At 39.7% G+C, this 22,722-nt stretch overlaps 1 protein-coding gene across 4 annotated transcripts in view; it reads left to right on the top strand.

Annotated features, from left to right (window-relative positions):
- Positions 1–22,722, top strand: part of WAC (WW domain containing adaptor with coiled-coil) — an 86,257-nt gene that overhangs the window by 52,381 nt on the left and 11,154 nt on the right. For 3 of the 4 annotated variants that reach the window (XM_082647755.1, XM_082647753.1, XM_082647752.1), the window contains exons 5-10: positions 2,066–2,181; positions 2,832–2,944; positions 6,929–7,237; positions 19,917–20,162; positions 21,550–21,672; positions 22,532–22,680. In XM_082647755.1, coding sequence (XP_082503881.1) covers positions 2,066–2,181; positions 2,832–2,944; positions 6,929–7,237; positions 19,917–20,162; positions 21,550–21,672; positions 22,532–22,680 — 1,056 coding nt within the window. The remainder of the gene's footprint in view (positions 1–2,065; positions 2,182–2,831; positions 2,945–6,928; positions 7,238–19,916; positions 20,163–21,549; positions 21,673–22,531; positions 22,681–22,722) is intronic. The other variant, XM_082647754.1, reaches the window with a different exon arrangement.

Here is a 22,722-nt window from a genome sequence, read left to right as displayed (position 1 = left end):
TAGACAAGCAAACCCTTCCCAGTGAACGTGGGCGTCCAGTCGTTACTGTGTGCGCTTTAAATGTCTTACAATTTTATTTGTCAGTTATACCTTAGTAAGGCTGAAAAAAATACAACGAGGGGGGTGGGGAATTTAACACCTCCTGTTGCATATCAGCATTTAAAAACATTAAAAACCCTGTTACTTAAAGGTTTTTTCCTTAACCTTTTTTTGAGGATAGAAGTAGGGTGGAGAAGATGAGCTTAAGTTACTAGTATGTGATTGCAGTGCTGTACCTGGAGCACGTTCTGTTAAGTAAGACATTAACTCGTACCAGCCTAGGGTTTGGTGAACCCATGCTCTTCAAGGTTCTGGTCTGTGAACTTTGAACCGTCCTGGAGGCTGTGCCAGAGTGCAGATTGACTGCCGTCAAACGCACTGCCTAGTTGAGCGGTGGCAGCGTCTGTCCCGGAAGTGGGCCTTTGGCTCGGGAAGCAGTGTGTCAGCGTGCGCTGTGCCGCGGGCTCCTCTTCTCTCCAGACAGGCCACAGCCGGCACAGGCACCGCTGTGAGGGGCGTGGGCTTAGACCCTCTGCTCCACTCTGGTGGCCTCTGTTCCCCTGCCTGAAATCTCCTTCTGCCTCTCCAGACCAAACTAGTAACCCCACGTGGCCACTTGCCCAGCAAACCAAATCTTGCAGATACCTCCGTAGAGGGGCTCAGCTGGCATATACTAATGTACGTGTAGGGAGTGGTAGGTGGTGGAAAAGAGCCTTTTGAATTCCGCCTTCTGTGGTTGGGTTTCCTGCAGCCTGGCAAAGCCTCCTGGGAGCTAGGGGGCTTGAGAGTTCACTCTCCACTGGTCTTTAGAGGTTTGGAAGCACAAGGCTGATTTCCAGCAGCTTCATGATTTTGAACACCAGCCTGAGAGCATAATCTGCATCGTTTCTTCAACTGTCCTCAGAATTCTTACGACATTTCCAAAATTGGTATTGACTTAGTGGAAATAATAGATGTCCAGAAACCTGAGTTTTGATCCTTTCTTCTGCCACTGATTACTTTTGTGACCTGTGGACAACTTGTAAGTTCTTTCAGCTTGTTCCTGTGTGGTAGATTAAAGAAAGCTGGGTAGGCAGTACATAAGAGTCCCTTTCCTTAAGCTTTAAAATTGTGTTCCTCTGCACTGTGGTGAGCCCAGAAGAAGGATGGGCTGCCAGAGTATAACCTTATTTCATTTTAGCCTCAAAGCTCCTTTGAAAACAGTTAAATTCACGTACAAGTGTACTTGGGGTTCTACCAGATTTCCTGGAGCTGCTGCAGGCACTTAAACATTACTTTTTTGAGATTCATTCCATGGGAACTGGGCCTTTCAGATATTTCTAACGTCATTATAATTTTACAGTGCCTGTGAAATTACTAGCAAGAGACTGTATCTGAGAACTTTCGGAAGACAGACCAGTTTTAGTTACGGGAAAATGAGCAACGCCGCCGACCCTGTATACTGTGTGAGACAAGGTTTAGTTAATACTTGACCCATCTCATGGGTTTTGAAGTTGAAACAAATCCATAGCTTTTAATTAGCTCTGTATTCACATTGAAGTGTGTGTGTGTGTGCTTTCTTCCCACTGAGTAACAGTGAATACAGGCAGGCTGTGATTACTTCGTGCCTTAGAGTGTTTAGAACTGATGTACTCTCATGCCATCAGATCAGTCAGCTGAGAGTGGCTTCTCCATGTGACTAGATTTCAGCAATTAAAACTGTGGTAATGGGGGGCTTTGTAATGCTTTTCTGAAGTCACTATGATGTTAGTTTCGTGTCATTCTTCCTGTGCCTGATGAACCTGCTGATCTGTTTAATTTGATATTTTATAGAGTTTTCCATTGTTCCCCTTGAAGGTTTTCATAGACTAGGGTCTCCTAAGATATATATGCAGATAATTACATCTTAGACGTCATAGAGCAGGGGACTTTTATCTCAAGTCTTTTTCCATATGTATGCCTTGAAAACCATTGACATTCTTGATATTTCATACCAAGTGATTAAATTGTATTAACGTGTGCTAATTTTCTAAAATGTGTTTTTAAGCCTTATGATTCTGCCGATGACTGGTCTGAGCATATTAGCTCCTCTGGGAAAAAATACTACTACAATTGTCGAACAGAAGTTTCACAGTGGGAGAAACCAAAGGAGTGGCTTGAAAGGTATTTGCTCATTTAAGTGAACAGTATCTCTCATTGTTGATCCTACCGGCTAACGTCTTAGGGTGCTAATCGTTCTGAACAGTATTTCTCACTGCTGATCCTGCCGGCGAACGTCTTAGGTGCTAATCGTTCTGAGCTTAGGTTTCTTAGTGTGATGCTCGTCACTCCTTAACTGCAGTGGTTGGCGCATCGTCTGTGTTTTCCATAATTTCTCTTTACCTTAAAAAGCAAAACCAAAAAAACTAGGACAGATGAGCAGCTGTCCACAAGGGCCTTGTGAACAGTCAGTGTATTTATGTAATTTAAAAATTTATATTAATCTGTTATCTATCATACATCTTCCCTGTAATTTGTATTAGAAAACTTTATCATTCTTGTAGGACAATAATATGTTTCCTTCATATATGGAGAGTTATCATTACAGAGTTTTGGTTGTAGGGTTAATGGCATGTGAATAATTGGTATAATATTGCCATCAGTGAGAAACATTAATGTTGTTTGCTATATCCCATGTCCCACACCAGTTGAATGATATTACTGCCTTGTTCTTTTACGTTCCACGTACAGTTTCGTTGAGCATTTGACCAGAAGTGTGAAATGTAGATTCATTGTATGTCTTGTAATTTTGTGGGTGTGTCTTTTATTTTTAGAGAACAGAGACAAAAGGAAGCAAACAAGATGGCAGTTAATAGCTTCCCAAAAGATAGGGATTACAGAAGAGAGGTGATGCAAGCAACAGCCACTAGTGGGTTTGCCGGTGGAAGTAAGTATTAAGTTCTTTCTTGGAACCAATAGAATGTTTGATTCATTCCTGTAGTTTGTTTACTTTACAGATTTATGTGCATAGCCGTTTATATAGGTAAACTAAAAGAAACAGACACATAAAAGGTTTTCTGTGTTGGGTCTGTCCTCGTAACGGGCATCATTTTGTTCTTGAAACGGTGCACGTGGAGGTGTCCATCACTACCCGTGATGGCTCTAATGCCGTTGAGTTGGTGAAGAAGTAAGCTTTCATGCTGTGGATTGACAAGAGACCCCACCCCCGTTTACACTGGTCACTGAGAGACCCGCTGGGTTTCAGTCCAGTAACTGAACGATAGCTGCACACAGAGAGTGACGTGAAGTGACTGTCTTCGTCTGTGTTATCAGCGAGACGCTTGTTCATCCTTGTATATGGAAATGGGTTTCACCACGATTGTAGATCTGTGTGCCGTCTCCATACTATGGGCACCTTCAGGTTCTTTTGAGGTCAGATTTTGTCCGAGTTGGCCAGTATGGGTAACATACATTTATTTTTAAGTTCAAGTAAAATTTGAATTTGAAGATTTCACTAAATATATTCTATTCCCAGTGGCTGGTCTTGCCCAGAATAAAATTTAAATGCCACATAGAATTCTTAGGCTCTTCATCGAATTTTGAAGTTCTGAGAATTTTTAGATGTGTTTTGGGAATTCTTAGACTTAAGCGTTTGCATTCTCCTTCTGTAACTCAAGACAAAAAGTAGGGTTATATTTGGTCCCAGTGGGGGATATTGAATTTTTGATGGGAGAAATTACTTAAGATGAAACAAATAATACAGTTCTGTAGGGCTGATGTTTAAAGTATGTTCCCTGGAAAATTTAACTTTTTATATTAGTGAAATTGTACTTAATTCTTAGAAAATAACAGTGGTTTAAAGCACTGAAGTTAGGGAATTTAAGAATATTGTATATTGAGACAGAAGACCTGGGTTGTAATCCCATTTCACTTAATATCTTAAGTAACTGTGACTTTCCGGCAAATAACTAAAAATGAGAGGTTTTCCTTTTTTCCAGGCTAAAAAAAATATAGTGCCCAGCTTGTGGTCCTCCTGAACAAATTGTGGGCGTCCAGGAAGACTCGCTAGATGAGTGTAAAAATAACGTTTTTTAGTTACTGGGCCAGGCTTCTCCACGTAGTGGCTGCTGGTTCCCAGAGAAGAAAAGATCACAGCCTAGTATGTTTGTTCTTTCCAAAATTACCTAGTCACTCGTCCTCTCTTGGGGTAATTAGAGGTCTGACAGAAAAGTTGGTGGAAGTGAAAATAGTACTTTTGGCTGCTTAATAAAAATCTTTAAGGAAATAAAATCAGAATTGTGGTTTCAAATTATCTGTGTGCATCTTTTTCTTTCAAAAGGGAAATCAGTTTTTTCTTCTTTAAGATTTCAGAAGTTAGGCATGTTTGTTATTAAAAGTAGAGAGAGGGAAAGTATTTTAATCTCACGACTCAGGAACGCTTGGAGACATACACTTTTTTCTAGCTGCATGTGAAAGTATATAAAAACTACATATGCATGTATTTTACACCAAAAATAGGATTGTATGTTACTGTTCTTAACCTGTTTCTTCTGTTCAATAATGTTTCAAGGATATGGAACTTCCCTGGCGATCCAGTGGTTAAGACTCTTGTGCTTCTACTGCACGGAGCGCGGGTTTGATCCCTGGTTGAGGAACTAAGATCCCGCGTGCCGCGCGGCGCGGCCAAAAAAAAATTTAAGAAAAAAATGTTTTCCAAAGATTTGTTTCCTTTTGCCATTTTATAGTTCAACGTATGTTAACTGCATGGTGTTCCGGTTTTGGACGTGCCCCCATTCATAAATAATCCTCTCTCCGTGGATACCCGCGTGGTTTTCAGCTTCTTCCTGCAGTAAACAATGCTGTTGTTCGTATTTCTGCCCACTTCCCTGATTACTTCCTTAGCTAAATTCCTAGAAGTGCAGATGAGGAGTCGGTGGGTCTTTGTGCTGAAATGGACTCCTTTATCACACTTCTTGAGTTTTAAGTAATGTTTGAGAAAGGGCTGCAGCTGTATTGCTGCTACTTTTTTTTTAATTGGTCAACTGACTGTACTTGGCGTGATGGTAATAATGGTTCCTAGGCACTGAAGTGCTTAACTTTGTCTATCCAAAAAATGCTGGCAGAGTGTCCCATATGTCTGGTACGTTGGTGTTCATGTAGGGTAGGGCCTAAAGCTCTGTTGTCCCCAACAGCCAGCTAAAGAGGTGTGCGTGTGGTGGAGGGGACAGGGAGGGTTGGGAACGTTTCCTACGTAAAGAGGTAAAGGTAGGAAAAAAGATTCTTCAAGAGTGTTTTTGTGTTTCGGGAGTTTTGGCAATGTAGCAAATAATACCCACAGTTTGACAGTGAAGTTGTAGGGGTAGAGTTTTAAATTTGGTATTACTGCTGCTGTAATTGTACTGGTGTAGTTGTATTGTTGATTATTTTTATTACCTTTAATCGGTGCCTCACAGACTGATTGCTCTGTGGTTAGAGAAACTTTAACTTGGGTTCTTCAGCAGTGGCACGGATGGCGCTTGGGGTCAGGGAATGCGTATGGATTCTGTCCTGTGTTGTAGGATGTAGAGAGTTACGCCTGGCCTCTCCGTGCCAGCCCCAGTAGCACACCTCTCCTCGCCCAGTGGTGGCACCCAGAAGTGTCTGCAGATGTTTGCTGAGTGTTCCTGTCGTGGGGCTGTGCGGATGGATGGAGTCTCTGCTGAACGGCGTCACGCCTCGAGCCGTGAGCAGGAGAAAGCTGTTGGCGCCATAGCGCCCACGTGTGCTGTAATGCTCTGCAGTGTCTCTGCTGCAGGTGTGCGTTGACAACTTGAAAACTGCTTTGCGGTTTAAGCCTACTTCCTTCTTTGTGCTGTCATGCTCTCTAGACTTGGAGGAACCATGAACTGGAAAAAACGACACAGTATTCAACAGGGAGGGCATCCTTTGGTAGTATCATTACATATCATGTGCTTGAGTCTTAAGGTGTTTTTCTCCTTGGAAGTTGCTTTAATCCTTCAGTTACTGATGAGACTTGTAATTTAGGCTGGAGGTTTTTTTTGACAAATACAAATTTTGTTGCCGTGATTGTTGAAATTTTCCTTCTTTTGTACTCTTTTTGCGGAAGCAGAAGTACTTTTGAGTTTAAAATATTTTTGTGGCTTTAAATTGGAAGAGGATCTGTTCTTAACATGACGGATAATACCAAGTATATTTTTCTGACTTTGCTGCAGATGTAGGGCTCCTGTTGTCAGATAGCATTATCTATAACTTGATTTTATAACTAACTCTGGTATTTGTTAGCATCATTAAAAATATGAATTGATTTACTTACCGAATGCAGAGTTCTTTATAAAATTCAGCCATCCCAAAATGAGGTCGTCTAAGCCCTAGTACCAGCTGCTTTAGAGCCCACTAATCAGCCGCGTCAGTATTCAGAAAAATCAGGCTAACAGCAAAGTAGTATTCCTCTGTACTTGAACCCCTGTGGATAAGTCAGTCAGTTATTAGAACCAAGGTCCGTATTTTAAAAGAATGGACCGTTTACCTTTTCTATTTTAAAAATATTTTTTTTTATTTGAGTAAAAAGTGTTACACCTCTCCATACATTTTGATCTTTTAAAACATCAATGTTTTGATGTTTTAAACAAAAGAGCTCATGTTTTGTTTGAGCTTATGGTGTGGCTCTAAAGAGTCCCCAAAGTAGCAGCCGCTTGAAATCTCAGCGTAGGTGAAGCACTTACAGCTGAGCTACAATGCCGCCCGCAGCGTTGGAATATCTGCGTGCTAGTGGTAAAACTGCAGACGCTAACTGGGCTCGCAGTTCATAGAAAGATGTTAAATACAGGTATGTTGCTAAAGTAGCTGATGTTAAAGACAGGATTCTAACGTAATCTTTTTTCTTCCCCTTCCGTCATTTCCAACATCTCTTTTTCCGAACTCTGAACTAAAGTGGAAGACAAGCATTCCAGTGATGCCAGTAGTTTGCTCCCACAGAATATTTTGTCTCAGACAAGCAGACACAATGACAGAGACTACAGACTGCCAAGAGCAGAGACTCACAGTAGTTCTACGCCAGTACAGCACCCCATCAAACCAGTGGTTCATCCAACTGCTGCCCCCAGCACTGTTCCTTCTAGTCCATTCACGCTACAGTCCGATCACCAGCCAAAGAAATCATTTGATGCTAATGGAGCATCCACTTTATCAAAACTGCCTACACCCACATCTTCTGTCCCTGCACAGAAAGCAGAGAGAAAAGGTATGCCGTTACTACTAGATGCTGCACGTTGAACTGGAGTTTCTGGAGTTTCTGATTATATTACATTATTTCCGTTAGCTAAATAAGACGCTTAATTATGAATTCTTTTAAAAGGTCTTCTAGAATGTTACTGCATAGATTTAGATCTAGAGTTAGCCATATTTAGCTTTTTTCTTTTTCTTTTTAATTATGAAGCCTCAGAACTGTTTTTTGCCTCTGACACTTTGAAGTCAAGTGCTTAATTTATAACAGTTAGTAATGGATAAAATAACTTTTCACAGCTAAAATGACTGTCCCATCATACTTGTATAAAGTAATTTTTGGTTTTTGTGATAATTGTCTTCATGATATAGTTTAGAAATTGTCTCAATTTTCTATTAAAATTTAATATGAATAGAGACATTTAAAAACTTGTCATTTCCACATACATGCAACTATTGGTTTCAGTTTGTGAATTAGAAAACTGAGTTGTGGGCCATAAGATAAGGAGTCTTAATGTCTGAATTATGCGTTAAGTCTGAAGAGTAGAAGTTGAACTTTACAACCCAAATTGTGTTTATCTGACTCGGTGCTAGTAACCATAGAAGGTTCAGAAAAACTGTGGCAACCACCACTTGGGGGGTGATGCATAATGGAAGAAGCAGGGTGATGGGATAAGCCTATTTCGTAGACCAGCCACAGTCCCAGACTTAACCCAGGTTTAAGGAACTAAGGAAATTTGAAAAGCATTAAGTAAATAAATCACCTTGGGTAGACCCCGTAGCAGATGAATTAGCAGATTAGCATCAGTAAACGTTGAGGAATTTTTATGTCCTTTGGGTTTAGAAGATGCTGTGTGGACCTAATGAGTCTTTAAGCTTTTACTCTATTGTCAGACTCATTATTTCACACTGATTTGATGTGTTGACAAAGGATTTAAGTAATTGGGTTTCTTTTGCTTCTAGTTTGCTCTCCTTTTATGTATGTAGTTTGAATTTCCCCTGTAGCAGTTGTTACACATTACGAAACATACTTTCATCATGGAGTGCATCATACATAAACAGGTTATTCCAAATGTTGTCAGATTCCCCAAAGATGGCTTGTACCAAAATTCATATGTACAAATCATATTTGCCCTGATGCAGAATTAAATTTACAAGAGAGAATTCCTGAGAGAGAAAGTCTGAATTAACGCATTAATTGTTAGTGTGGTAATACTTTCTAAAGGGTGTTTGGGTTTTTCAGTTTTGCCGCTTTTAGTTTGGTTACAGAAAAAGTTTATTTTAAAAACATTTCTCAGTTTGAAAAAACGACCTTTGGCCTTCAGAAAGGTCTTTGGTCTTTCTCCCACTTTACCTGTTGTTAGCTGTCACCTCCTCTTTGGAGAGTTTTTCTTCCCTGACTTCTGGGACGCTGCGCTCCTCAGCTTCCTGCCCTCTCCTCTTCTTGCTCCTGAAATAGCATCAGAGCCCAGTCTTCACTGTGGTTTGTTCTTTTTTTTTTTTTTTTTTTTTTGCGGTACGCAGACCTCTCACTGCTGTGGCCTCTCCCGTTGCGGAGCACAGGCTCTGGACGCGCAGGCTCAGCAGCCATGGCTCACGGACCCAGCCGCTCCACGGCATGTGGGAGCTTCCCGGACCTGGGCACAAACCCGCGTCCCCTGCATCGGCAGGCGGACTCCCAACCACTGCGCCACCAGGGAAGCCCTTGTTCTTTTTTCCTGCCCAACATGTCCTCTTTTGCTGAGTAGCAATTCTCGTGACTACCTTGTCTACATAAGTGACTCCCAAATCTTTATTTCTAACTCACACACGTCTGCTTCCTTCTCCAAGCAGTTGGTATTTGTTAACATCTCCCCAGAATATAGTGTGTCCTAAATTCCTCCCTTTTCCCACAGTTTCTAGGTTCTCAGTGACAACACTATCCTCCCAGCCATTCCATGTTCTTCAACATTCTTGCCCATTCATCCATCAGCAAATCTTGGATTCTTCCTCCTGTGTCTTACTGGTGTGTATTGTTTCTCTCTCTTGTTATTGCCACTGCCATTATTGAGCCTCAGGTCATTGCTCTTGAAGTAACCTTCTGATAACTGCTGTGCTTCCTTCTACCCACTCTATCCACTTACAGTGACATCATTATAAAATTTAGATTGGATTGTGTTATTTCCTTGCTTAAAATTTTCTAATGGTTTTATCCAAAGGAGAAGTCCATACTTCTCAGTAAGATGATAGCAAGTCCTTGACAGTCTGGTTGCAGCCTGTCTTACTAGCTTGATCTCCAGTATTTCACTCTTAAACATTCCCTGTATAATTCATCTGCTGCAAACGTGTACAGTTTTTTAGATCGTGTTATGCTCTTTCATGTTTTGATCCTTTGCTGAAAAGGACGTATTCTTCCCTCCATTTCCGTTCTGTTGGACTCAGTTCCTTCTCTAAGGGCCAGCGGTGGTGTCCTTGGGTTCTCAGTGTCAGTTAACCTCTCAAACACTTTGTTTTTCTGTCTATTACTGCACTCACCACTTTACGATTTTAGTTCCTTCAATTAGACTGTCCTGTGTAGGGTCAGACGTTATGATTTATTGCATTTTGTACTTTTTTCACCCCCTAACCTCTCCCTCGAAGCTTCAAGCACCATTCCTGACAAACTTAACGTAATTAAAGATTAACTGTGTACCAGGTTTGGTGCTAAATGTTTTGTACATATTTTAGGTTATTCCTTAAAACAACACTGTGAGGGAAAGAATTGTCTTCTTAGATATGAAGAGCCTGCACATTGCTGAAGTTGAAACATACGGTGTAAGAGGTGCTTCTCCAAAGTCCACGTTCTTTCCATAAAACTGTGCGTAATGAAAGACATCACCAGTCTATATTAGTTTGGACTCCAGTAATTCAAAACTCCTCACAAATCTTAGGTGATTCATGTTTAAATTCTACAAAGTGTGTTTGCTGATCACGAACTTATTTTAAACTTACAGGAAGAAACTTGATTATCTTGGAATCGCCTAGGTGTGGTGTATAGGGAAGATAGTACCGTCTTACCAAGCATTTCCCCTTGCATGTGAATTGAAGACAGTACTGTTTCCTTAAATAAATTGTATAACAATTTGGATCTTTTCAGATTGTTTTCCAGTTAGTCTAAGTTTGTGAAAGGCCCGTTAATTTGCGGTACATTTTTTTCCTCAGTGGAGACATCCATGTTATTTAAGTTAAGCTTCCTATTGACTGTTGTCATCAACATAGTGATTTCCTTGTTTGGATTTTCCTTAACAAATAATTTATATTAAGAGGTTGATGGTTCAAATAAGATAGGTCTCTTGGTCTTAAGTGCTACTAGTATAGCTAAACGGTATTTAAGGATGACAGCAATAGAATGCTCTAATAAATGACAGAAGAGCAGGAACTTTGTCCTAACCACTGCTGTATCCTTAGTACTTGACAGGTAATAGGCAGTCAGTTCAGTATTTGTGGTATATGGATAAATAACTGAAAGAATGGTAATGCATGTGTTGAGAGTTGGGGAAGCACCTACATTGGTCATGGTTTAAAAAACGTATTTGGAGAAAAAGAAGAATGTTACATGTGTTGTGCGTCTAATTAAAGAAATAGATGTAGATCTGTTTAATGCCGGTGTGTCTTTCGATAAAAAGAATCTTAGATAAATCAGTCTGTGCTTGCTTGAGGGACAGAAGTGTGGAGGAGCTGTGAAGCTCTTCAGTTCTGCAGAGAATAATCCTAGTGTTAGGTAGGGTAAAACAAGGGCATCAGGTACCTCCTTTTAGATTTATATCTGTTTCTTATGGTAACATTTGAACATCTCTTGGCAAGACTCCTTTATTGGACAGCCATATAACAAAGTACAGAGAAACTCTGATGTGCTTAAAAAAAAAAAAAGTCTAAAACCGAATTTTATAGGCTTGCAACCCATTGACCATTCTAAACTGGTCCTGACCCCAGCCTCTTTTGCAGATTTGTGAAATGACAAAATAGGCGGGAGACGTGGGTCCTTGTTTTTTGATTTCGCCAAATAAGTGCCAGGGTCAGAAGAGTTTAATGACTTTTAAGTTTCTTATTTAATAATTTAGAGTTACAGTTTATTAACAGAGATAAGTTTGAAAAGTAAACAGAGCAGCCACAGAAGCAGACCTATTCAGTGACCTCAAGGCAGCTCTCAGAAAATCAGCCTGTCCAAAGAGTCACGTAGTTACATGCTGTTCTGTAGTCGGAATCTAATGGAAGGGGATTAGTCGTTCTTTAATGTGAGATGTGAGTTAGTCACTTGGAATAAACTTCCTTTTTGTGTTTTGATGATATTTGTAGACTGGGTGAAGTTAAAATGAACCTGAAGACTTTTCCCAGTGTGTTAACAGCAGTGATCTTTTATAGCCCACATAGGAGGTCATAGCTGGCTGAAAGTGGGACACATTTAGCTCTTCCTTGCTTTGCTTTAAACTACTTTTCAGACTACTTTTAGGATTACTAAATGTTCATGTAAAATTAGACCAATTGGCCATAGAAGTACTTAAGTATTTGTTGAATAACTGAGGACGTTAACCAGGGGCGGGGGGTGGGGGGGGATTGGTGTTAGTCTAATTTAGTCAGTAAGTTTCACTAAAATTACATTATGTAATAAAGATGGCATTTTGAGCAGTGGGGCAGGGGAATACCTGTGATGAAAGAATGTTAGAAAATACTGTTTTTAACTTGAGGGGCAAGGAAGACCTTTTAAATGAGGACCCAAAACACATTTGCCTTAAAAAGTTGGTAAATTTGGCTACATAAGACATTTAAAACTTCTCTGTGACAGAGATACAATAAACAAAGGTTGAAAAAAAATACAAAATTGGGAGACAATATTTGCAACAAATATGAATAACGGTACATTAAGGCTACATTAAGAATTCATCAAAGCAGTATGAAAACCAACAATCCAATGGAAAGATGAGCAAAGTATCTGAACAGGCAGTTGCAGGAGAGGAAGTTTAAATGGCCAGTCTTGCTCTACAACAGTTAGAAAAATTAGCTCAAAACGGAACAAGGACCTTAACTTAGGAGCTAAAAACTATAAAACTGTAAGAAAGCGAGGGAAAACCTTTATGACACAGGATTGGGTAGTGATTTCTTGGATATGACACCAAAAGCGTTGGCAACAGAAGAAAAAAATAGATACATTGGACCTCATCAAAATGAAAAACTTTTGTGCATCAAAGGACACTCTAGAGTGAAAAGACTGAACCCATGGAATGGGAGGAAATATTTATAAGTCATGTCTGATAAGGGATTAATAGCCAGAATATATGAATACAAAGTCCTGGAACTCAACAGTAAAATGAAACAGCTCAGTCCAAAAATGGGCAACGGAGTTGATGCGACATTTTTCCAAAGAACATAGTCTAATGGCCAGTAAGCACATAAAAAGGTGTTCGGCATCATTGGTCAACAGGGACAGAAAATCAAACCACTGTGAAATATCACTTCACACCCATTAGGATGACTACTGTATATATATTAAAAAAACAGTAGAAGACAACAAGTGTTTTTGAGGCCGTGGAGATTGAAACCCTTGCGTATTGCTGGTTGGAACGTAAAATAACACAGCTGCTGTGGAATACAGTTTGGCGGTTCCTCAAAAAGTGAAACATAAAATTACCATAGGATCCAGTGATTCCATGCCTAAGTATGTAATCAAAAGAATTGAAAACCAAGGAATCAAACGGGTATTTATACACGAGTGTTCGCAGTAGCACTATTCACAACAGCCAAATGGTGGAAACAACCCTAGTGTCCACCAGCAGATAAAGGATAAACAAAATGTGATATATATATATGTGTGTGTGTGTGTGTGTGTGTGTGTGTGTATACACACACACACACATATATATATACACACATGCAGTATTAGCCTTAGAAAGGAGTGAAATTACGATAAACGCTGCAACATGGATGAACTGTGAAAACCTTATGCTAAGTGACACAAAAGGACAAGTATTGTGTGATTCCACTTCTGGGGTACCTCGAATGGGCAAATTCATAGAGAGACAAACTAGAATAGTGCTCAACTCTGGTCTTGTGAGATGGGGAGCTGTGGTTTAATTGGGTAGAAAGTTTCTGTTTGGAAAGATGAAAAAGTTCTGGAGTGAATTGTGGTGACGGTTGCATGACAGTGTGAATGTACTTAATGCTAATGAATTGTAAGCCAGAAATGGTTAAAATGGTAAATTGTATGTTGTATATTTTACCAGCATAAAAGAATTCAAGAGAAAGATTACCAATACAATATTGGAAATTAAAATGAGATTTTTCACTCTTAAAGTTGGTGACAATTAACAGTTGAATGTAGGGAAACAAAACTGGTAGGAGTGTAGAAGGTGGTTATTATGGAGGTCACTTAAGTAAAATCTGTTAAAAGTTTTAAAATAGGCTTATCCTTTGTATGTATTAGCGTAAAGATTTTCTCGGTTGAATAAAAGAGCAAGTTGCAAAAACATAATTGTTATAAAACATCAATTAATGCCATACTTATTTTTATGTACATTTTAAATGCATAGAAAAGTTCTGGACAGACACATTTAAAATTATGAATTATAGAGTAAAAAATAAATTAAAATGAAAGTCACAGATTATATACCCGGTGTTGTCACCTAGTTATTTTGCGGTTTTTTCTACTACACTTGTATACTTTGTTTTCCCTTATGATTCCTCCATGTTGTAACACCATTACTACACAATGGAACAAGCAGGCTGCCCTGTTGCATCAGTAGTTTGAGCTTTACAGCCATATCCTGTTTAGTATTATGACGGCAACTGTCAGAACATTGTGGGAAATTAATGTTTAGAAATGCAGTCAGTACCTTTTACTCTTTACGTGCAGTATCTCCTTAGACCTTACTGCAGATTGAGGAGGAGTTATTTAGCATACCAGAAAAATGTAGGTCAGAAAATTTTGACTTTGGTCTGTGTTGTCTTGGGTATTTTGAAAGGGTGCCTATAATTAGAAGAGGTGAGTGGTTATTACCTTAAGCCTTAAAAAGTTAGGTAATAGTACATTTCTCTGTGAAGTCTAGTCTTTGGTAGGTTACTCCCCCTACTGGTAAAAATTGGAAGTATAAATGAATAATTCGTAATTACAAGCATAAAGGGAGAGAAAAAGGTTTTATCAAAGTTTATATACACAATTTAAATTGAAATCAAAGAGTAACATTTATTTCATGGCTTACGATAAGAATTGGTTAGAGATCTACAAATGATAGAAAAACATCAGGTAGGAAAGTGACCTTAAAGCTCATTTTAAGTTTAAAATACCATAGGACAACATCACCACATATCCTTAAAAAAATCATAGGCACACGCGTGCACACACACACACACACATACACACGCACACACACAAAATAAAAAAATAAACATGGTAGAGCTAAAATTGGATACCGTTGTTTTGCCAAAAGCTGAAAAAATAGGCTTAAAGCCACCTAGGTTTCTTTAATGCTTGGAAAAGTTTGCATTTAAAGAATGAGACTAGAGGCTGATGTTAAAAAGCAGAAGAGCCTTTTGAAATGGCTTTGTAACGTAAAACACTACATTAATTTTCTTAAGTTCATTATTTGTCTTTATTTTCAAAGATCCAGATTTTTAATTTTAGTTTGATACAAAACTGTTTAAACATGAAGTATGTTAACCTAACATTGTAACAGATTCCGGATTAAAAAGACAAATAGAAATGTTAATTAAAATTAAATATCTGTGTAGAAAAAGCACACTTAGTGACTGTGTATTTGTTCTGAATAGTTGCTTGTTGCCTTTGAGTGTTTAAAAAAAGAAGAAGGGGGTTGAGGATTTTATGATTATTAAAATAAATCTAAATAAGTTGTTTGTCTCTAAGACTATGTAGTATTACTTAGCTTTATGAAAAAATAGCATAAAGTGAGCTGTTCATTGCCTGCTCAATGAATTATTTTTGGAGACCTTAGGCTTTTCCTCCCCACTATAAGTTTTGAACGTAGAGCTTAAGAAGAACAGCACAGACACAGGCACCTGAGCCTTTCTTGCCTAATCAGGCGTCCAGTCAACAAGTACGTGCTGAGGCCATCTTGGTGCCAGACCCCATTTTGCACCAGAGCTACAGAGATAAATACAACAAAATTCTTCTCCTGAAAGAGTTCATTTTCTGATACAAGAGAGAGAGATCATAAGCTGTATAATAGGAGATGCTGGGTAATGTCTGTGGTAGGGCGCTCTGAACACAGAGGAGTGGCACCCAACCAATAGCTTTCGTTTATATATGTGTATATATATATATATATATTTTTTTTTTTTTGCGGTACGCAGGCCTCTCACTGTTGTGGCCTCTTGAGACTGTTGCGGAGCACAGGCTCAGCGACCATGTCTTACAGGCCCAGCCACTCCGCGGCATGTGGGATCTTCCCAAACCGGGGCACGAACCTGTGTCCCCTGCATCGGCAGGCGGACTCTCAAGCACTGCGCCACCAGGGAAACGCCTTTCGTTTATATTTTCATGATGAAACCAAGACTGCCTTTCAGGGTAGCATTTTATATTTTTATCACAATTATTTTTCTCAATTATACTTCTGGATGGAGGCAAGTAGTATTAAAAATGTTTAAGGTGTGACACTTCCGGAGGCATTTGTGGGTGTCCTTTAGGAAGAGGGGGTGAGTGGAGCTGTTTTTAAAAATAAATAACTGGTGTGCAAATAGCATGCTGAAGACCTACCTGGAAAAGCAGTTTCGCTTTGCTGTCTTTGATCTTGCCCTTTCTCCACTAGTTCTCTGTGTTTGTGCTAGATTTTTAAAAATTTTGTTTTGGTTTTGTTTCCTTTTGTTTTTTAAAGTTAAAAGGAATCTGGGAAGTTCTCTCTTTTTTCATAACCAACAAGGTGTGCCAGAATCACCCATGGAACTGGAAGTTCACCATATGCTCGGACACCTCAGCCCCGCCCCGTTCGTTAGAGCTGGGGTGGAGCCCTGGTGTCTGTTTTTTGTTTTTAAACTTGGATAAGTCCTATCAAAGTCAGACCTTCTAAAAAGAGAAATTCTGGCCTTCAGAGATGTTGCTTGCTCAAGGTTCCCGTAAGTATTGAGTAGTAGTAACTGGTTTCCATACTGTTCATTAATAATCTCTCACAAAACTGCAAACGAAATTCCTCCTCAGGATACATACACGTATTTACATTGTTACCTTATTTCTTTGTAGTGATATGTATCTTCTGTTTTGGAGTGTTTTCCTTTTCCTGGATTGAATGGCAACACTGAAGAATTTTCAAGCCTTTGTTAATTTTTCAAATCTGTGGATAGATTTAGCAGCATTGAAACAAATTTGGAAACAACTTACACCTTCTCCAACTCCTATCATTAAAGGCAGAGGAAAACCATAGTAAACGTAACAAAAGGGTCATTTCAGAGAGATATAAGTACTAATTTAATTGTTCATGCAGGAAGTAAAAACAGAGAACTTGTTTCATTCTAAACATCATTAAGATGCCCCTAAACTGTTTATTCCTTAAGCTGAACCTTAAGGTATATGATCTGGAGAGAACTGCTGCTATAGTCTATAATTGCCTCATAAAATGTAGTAACTGACACAAGGAAGTAATAAACTTTTCACAAGGAAGATCTTATTTCCTTCGTTTCTTTTTTTTTTCTTTCTTTCTTTCTTTCTTTCTTTTTTTTTTTTTTTTTGGTGGTACCTGGGCCTCTCACTGGTGTGGCCTCTCCCACTGCGGAGCACAGTCTCCGGACACGCAGGCTCAGCGGCCATGGCTCACGGGCCCAGCCGCTCCGTGGCATGTGGGATCTTCCCGGACCGGGGTACGAACCTGTGTCCCCTGCATCGGCAGGCGGACTCTCAACCACTGCACCACCAGGGATGCCTACCTTCAAGTTTCTTTATACTTGTTTATGATTCCAAAACAGCAAAGCTGAACACGGTAGGCAATCTGCTAGACTTAGAGACTACCTCCTTTAAAATGTGTGCCTTTTAAAATGAAAATATCTGCCTTACAAAAATGAATATGTCTTAGACCTTCTGAGTGGATCATGCGAGATCAACACATCTGTGAAATCTACTGAAAGCAGCTATTGTCCCTATAGGTGTTTTGACCATTACAGTAGTGTAAAAAGGCCGTAGAGGAGGTTTTTTTTTTTTTTTTCTTTTTTTTTTGGCAGTAAACTTGCTATTCAGTAGTAATTTCTGGCTTCTTTGGGGCCATGATGATTAATTAATGTTTAGTTCCTAAATTGGGAGTGAAGATTTATACTTGTTAGGTAGCAATGTAATATTCAAATGTAGTGTTCCTGAAACTTCTATACATCATAGTAGCAGTCTTAATTCAGTTATATAATGTATATATGAGCTTGAAAATCTCCAAGAAATGGGTATATATGGGAAATTCAAGAGCCTTTCAGCCAAGATTTTAAGAGACTGTATGAATATCTTGAATACTCTAGTCTTAATGTCGTTACCTATGGGACCTTGGTTTCTAATTGTTTCCTCCATTACAGTGACTGTATTAGTAAAATTTCATGGTATAAAAATACCAGTTTATGTTCTTCTTCCTGTTGGTGGACATGTGTTTTGTTTCTAGTTTTGTGCTAAAATAAAAAGAGAAGCATAACACTGTTATGAGAATTGTTGAATATTTCTCCAAATTGATGTACGTTAGAGTTTCTCTAAGGGTGTATACCTAAGGGGAATTACTGGGTCGTGAAGTGCACGTAGCTCCAGTTTTTCTAGATAATGTCAGGTTGTTTTCCAGTGTGGTTACATGAGTTTAGTCTCCACCTGAGATGTTAGGTGTTTCCATTACTACTTGAGAACATTCGGTATTGTTAGACTTTGGACATTTTTGTCAGTCTGATGAACGTAAAAGAATATTCTGTTGCTTTTGAATTTGCGTTTTTCTGATTATCAATGAAGTTGAGCATCCTTTGTCTTTTTTAAGCCATTCACGATTCTTCTGTGAATTGTCTCCTTGTCTTCTGTTCACCTTTCTGTTGTTTAGTCTGTCTGCTTTGATTTATAGGAGTTCCTTAAAGTAGTTTGGTCACCAGTACTTTGGGTGTAATTGTTTTGCTCTTTGTTATTTTCTGCATCCTCACATCAAAGTTATTTTCCTGTGTTTTCATCTACTAGTTCTAAAGACTTAAATATATATACAGAAGTCTAACCTGCCTTAAATTGGTTTTGTTTTAAATGTTAAAGTTTTTATGTCTGGCAAGGCATGTTAGTAGCTGTGTTCTTTTTTTTTTTTGCGGTACGCGGGCCTCTCACTGCTGTGGCCTCTCCCGTTGCGGAGCACAGGCTCTGGACGCACAGGCTCAGCGGCCATGGCTCACGGGCCCAGCCGCTCCGTAGCATTTGGGATCTTCCCAGACCGGGGCACGAACCCACGTCCCCTCATTGGCAGGCGGACTCTCAACCAGTGCGCCACCAGGGAAGCCTGCTGTGTTCTTTCTTTAAAGAATTTTGTGGCTCTTACTAGCCCATACGTCTTCAAAATACGTTATAGAATTGGCTTGTCAAATGCTACCAAAATGCTGTTGGGCTTTTAATTTCAGTTACGTTGAATCTATGTAAGTAATTTGCAAGGATGGCTTTCGAAGGATAATTTTTTATGCATGTTTAATACTTTTTAAACACTGAGGGGGTCTTGTGGGAGTTTCTTGCTTTTAAAAGTATCTTTTTTAGTGCTAATAATCATTAAGTGATACAAATAGAGGTAGTTCATTACTTTATATTTTTAAATCCGAAAGATTTAAAAGTACGTAATTCTAAAACTCAGTTGTAAGGACGAAAGTTCAAAGTAGGAGTCTCCTCTTAGGCATCACATCCTTAGTCCATTCTGGGGTTGCTCACCACCGTGACTATCCTGATTGATATTAAGGCTGTTGTCACGTTTAAGTAGACTGTTTTTGTGCCCATAAGCATTTTCACCTTATTTTATGATGCATAGAAATTAAGTCTTGGAGAATTGTATTGTCCCTTTATATCCTAATGGAAGCTTATTTGAAAGTGTAGTTAATACAGGACAATACCATGGAGATATTGTGGGTTCAGTTCCAGACCACCACAGTGAAGCAGGTCTCACAATAAAACAAGTCAAACAATTTTTTTGGTTTCCCAGTGTAATATAAAAGTTGTATTTACACTATACTGTAGTCTGTTAAGTGTGCCATAGCATTATATCTAAAAAACAAAGTATACCTTAATTTAAAAAGAATGCTGTTGGAAAAATGGCACGGAGAGACTTGCCCAATACAGGGTTGCTGCAGCACCTTCAATTTGTTGGCCGGGACGGGGGTGGGGGGGAAGAAAAAGGCAGCAACTGCAAAATGCAATAAAGGCAGAATGCAGTACAAGAAGGTGTGCTTGTGCATGTGTTTGAGACAGCGTTACTAATAGAGTGTGGTACTGTGAGACTCAGACATGGGTATGGTAGGGTCACCGCCTTGCCAGGTTTTGTGACTTCAAGCAAGTTATGTAATCTTTTTCAGTTTTCTCATCTATGAAATGTCTGCCTCATATCTAGTCAGCTAGTTGTTTACTGAGCCCCCTCTGTGCTACCTTGTAAATACTAAATGAGCTTACTTGAGTTAGGTGCCTGCCACGTGGGTGTTGCTTGTTTGATGTTGGTTCCAGTTTCCTCTATTGAAGTAATGTTTTTCAGCTTTATTATCTCCTTTTTATTTAGAATCTACATCAGGAGACAAATCGGTGTCACACTCTTGCACAACTCCTTCCACGTCTTCTGCCTCTGGACTGAACCCCACGCCTGCCCCTCCAGCCTCTGCTTCAGCAATGCCTGTCTCTCCTGTCCCACAGTCACCAATACCTCCATTACTGCAGGACCCAAATCTGCTCAGACAGTTGCTTCCTGCTTTGCAAGCCACGCTGCAACTCAATAATTCTAATGTGGACATATCCAAGATAAATGAAGGTAAATTCTCATTGTGATAATTTCTACAAAGTTCGCTGCGTTGTGCAAAATTATGTAATTAGTAAAATCCCCAGTATAGGAATGGTCTTGTTTTGTTTTGAAATTCACATTTGAACTTCATGCTTTGGAGTTTATATCCCCCATAGCTTAATTTGTTACTATAATTGAATTAGCAATACTTGGATTTTCTGTGTATTTTTCAAGACTTGCTGCGTACCTGGTAGTTACTGGAGATAACTGTTCCATCAGCTTAGTATATATGGCGAATGTTTTTTTTTCTTTTTAAGTGAAAACAGAAAAAAGAATATTTGCTAAAACTGATATGGAAACACCTGGTTTCTAACATAGTTCAAGCAATCTCATGTACATCGGTAAATGATTATTTGGAATATTTAAAATATGCTAATTACTAAGAATAGGAATTCAGGTAGTTCTTAAACTACTTACACACTTTTGAGAAGGGAAGTAATGGATAACATTATGCTATTTTTCCTAGTTAATTGCATTGTTAATTCCAACTTGGCTTTTCAGTGTACCACTAAAGTATTTGGGCAGCCACCTCAAAGAAGTCTGAATAAAAGTGGATGTAGTTTTTAATCCGTAAACCATTCAGATTGAAACATTAAGCCTTATGGACATTATAAAATTTTCTGTGTGTGTACACTTCCACATAAGTGGTTAAGTTCTTCCTTTACCCTAAAAGTGGAGCTATCTTAGGCTAGTTGGTCATTAATCTTCCATTCTTATTCTCTTCAGCATTTCTGTATTTGTTGTTTGATAGGTAAACATTTTACTGGGCAAAGTGGGGCTTTTAAACATTTTGAAGAAATGATAGCCTAAGCAAATGTCAATAATAAAAGATCTTATGCTTCAGAAATACATGGTATTCCAAAGTACCCAGCTTTTAATATCCATTTTGAAAGCTTGTTGTGGGTGGGTGTTGATGTAGGGTTTGAGTGCTCAGCTGGTGTAAGGATGCATTCGGATGAAATAACTGCTGTTTACCTAGTTAATTCCAAGTAATGTACTAAGTACGTTGCCTGTGTACGGATAGGTTTCTGGTATAATCAGAAGTTCCGGTGAATACTCTTTGCTGTTTTAAAAGTCTCATAGAGGAGTTTCCTTTAACTGGACACCTAAACTTTACTGTAAAGGAAACTCTACTGTTTTATTATATAAACCCACTAAACTTCTTTGCCTTTGCCTCAGATCATTTCACATCTCTAGGCTCATTGTATTACTCCTATCTTCTAGACTTTTATTTTGGGAATTCTAGTATGGAAACACTCCAGATTTTTTCTGGGTTCCTTTTGAGTTTTCAAGTTGTAACTAATACCACATATGCCACTGTGTTTTTATTTGAATTTAAGATGTAATATGTTTATAGTTCTTACAGCAGCTGTGACCCAAGCCTCATTGCAGTCTATCATTCATAAGTTTCTCACTGCTGGACCATCTGCTTTCAACATGACTTCTCTGATCTCTCAAGCTGCTCAGCTCTCTACACAAGGTACTTATACTCTTAGATGCCTCTAGAATTGTGCCTTGGTGGGGGCAGGTGGGATTCGTAGCAGATTTTTCTTTAGTCTTTGAAGAGAGCGTAGCTATGATATTGATTTTATTTTGATTTTTTAACACTGCTGTATACAAGTAGTATTTTTCTTTACCTTTTCTAGATGAAACAAGCTTTTGACATATATCTTGCACTGTTGCCATCATATCTGCAATATAATCTATATTTAATTCAGCATTTAAGTCGTTAGTGAGATGTTTTACTCCAAAGCTAAAGTAAACTATGATATAGCCTCAATCTTTGCGAATCGCTGGATCTGTTTTAAGAGTTGAAGTTTGCTTCAAGTTGGTGTTAGATGGGTTTTGACCAGAGGATGCAGAAACGCGCAAGCCCTGCCTTGAGTTAGCCAGCCCGCTTCCCCGTGCAGGAGCCCAGCGGGGACGGGGCACGAAGGAGCACGTGGGGAATGGAAGGGTTGCCTGGCTTGCCCCCAGCCCCGGTGCCGAGAGCCGCCGAAGCAGCAGGAGTGTCTGGCGCGGCGCACGAGGGCCACCAGCCCTTGGGCGGCTCGAGGGGCGGGGGCCTGAGGGGGCGGCCAGGCCTCCTCGTAGGGTGAGGAGGCGGCAGCGAGGGCGAGGTGAGGCCTTCTGGTGAGTGCGTTCTCAGACCAGTGGGGGCCGCACTGGGTGTGCCGGTCTCGCTCAGCAGCTCATTTGGTCAGTGCGACCCCAGCGAGTGCTTAGATGCTGACTTCTTCAGATAGCTGTTCTCTCTGGGGCTGTGGGGCGCGTGGAGAGACGTGCAGATCTCCTGCACATGCACTACAGCGGCTTTTGGTTTACTTCACCCTTCACAGCCCAGCCGTCTAATCAGTCTCCGATGTCTTTGACGTCTGACGCGTCATCCCCGAGATCCTATGTGTCTCCGAGAATAAGCACACCTCAGACGAACGCAGTCCCTGTCAAGCCTTTGGCTAGTACTCCTCCTGTTTCATCACAGCCCAAGGTATGTCGCCCTTGAGGGAAACTGGGAAAGACACCGCTTCTG

This window comes from Grampus griseus (assembly GCF_964374135.1).
Source record: "Grampus griseus genome assembly, chromosome: 2".
Classification (NCBI taxonomy): domain Eukaryota; kingdom Metazoa; phylum Chordata; class Mammalia; order Artiodactyla; family Delphinidae; genus Grampus; species Grampus griseus.
The sequence above is the reverse complement of the archived record's forward strand: the minus strand, read 5'-3'. Positions and strand labels throughout refer to the sequence as shown.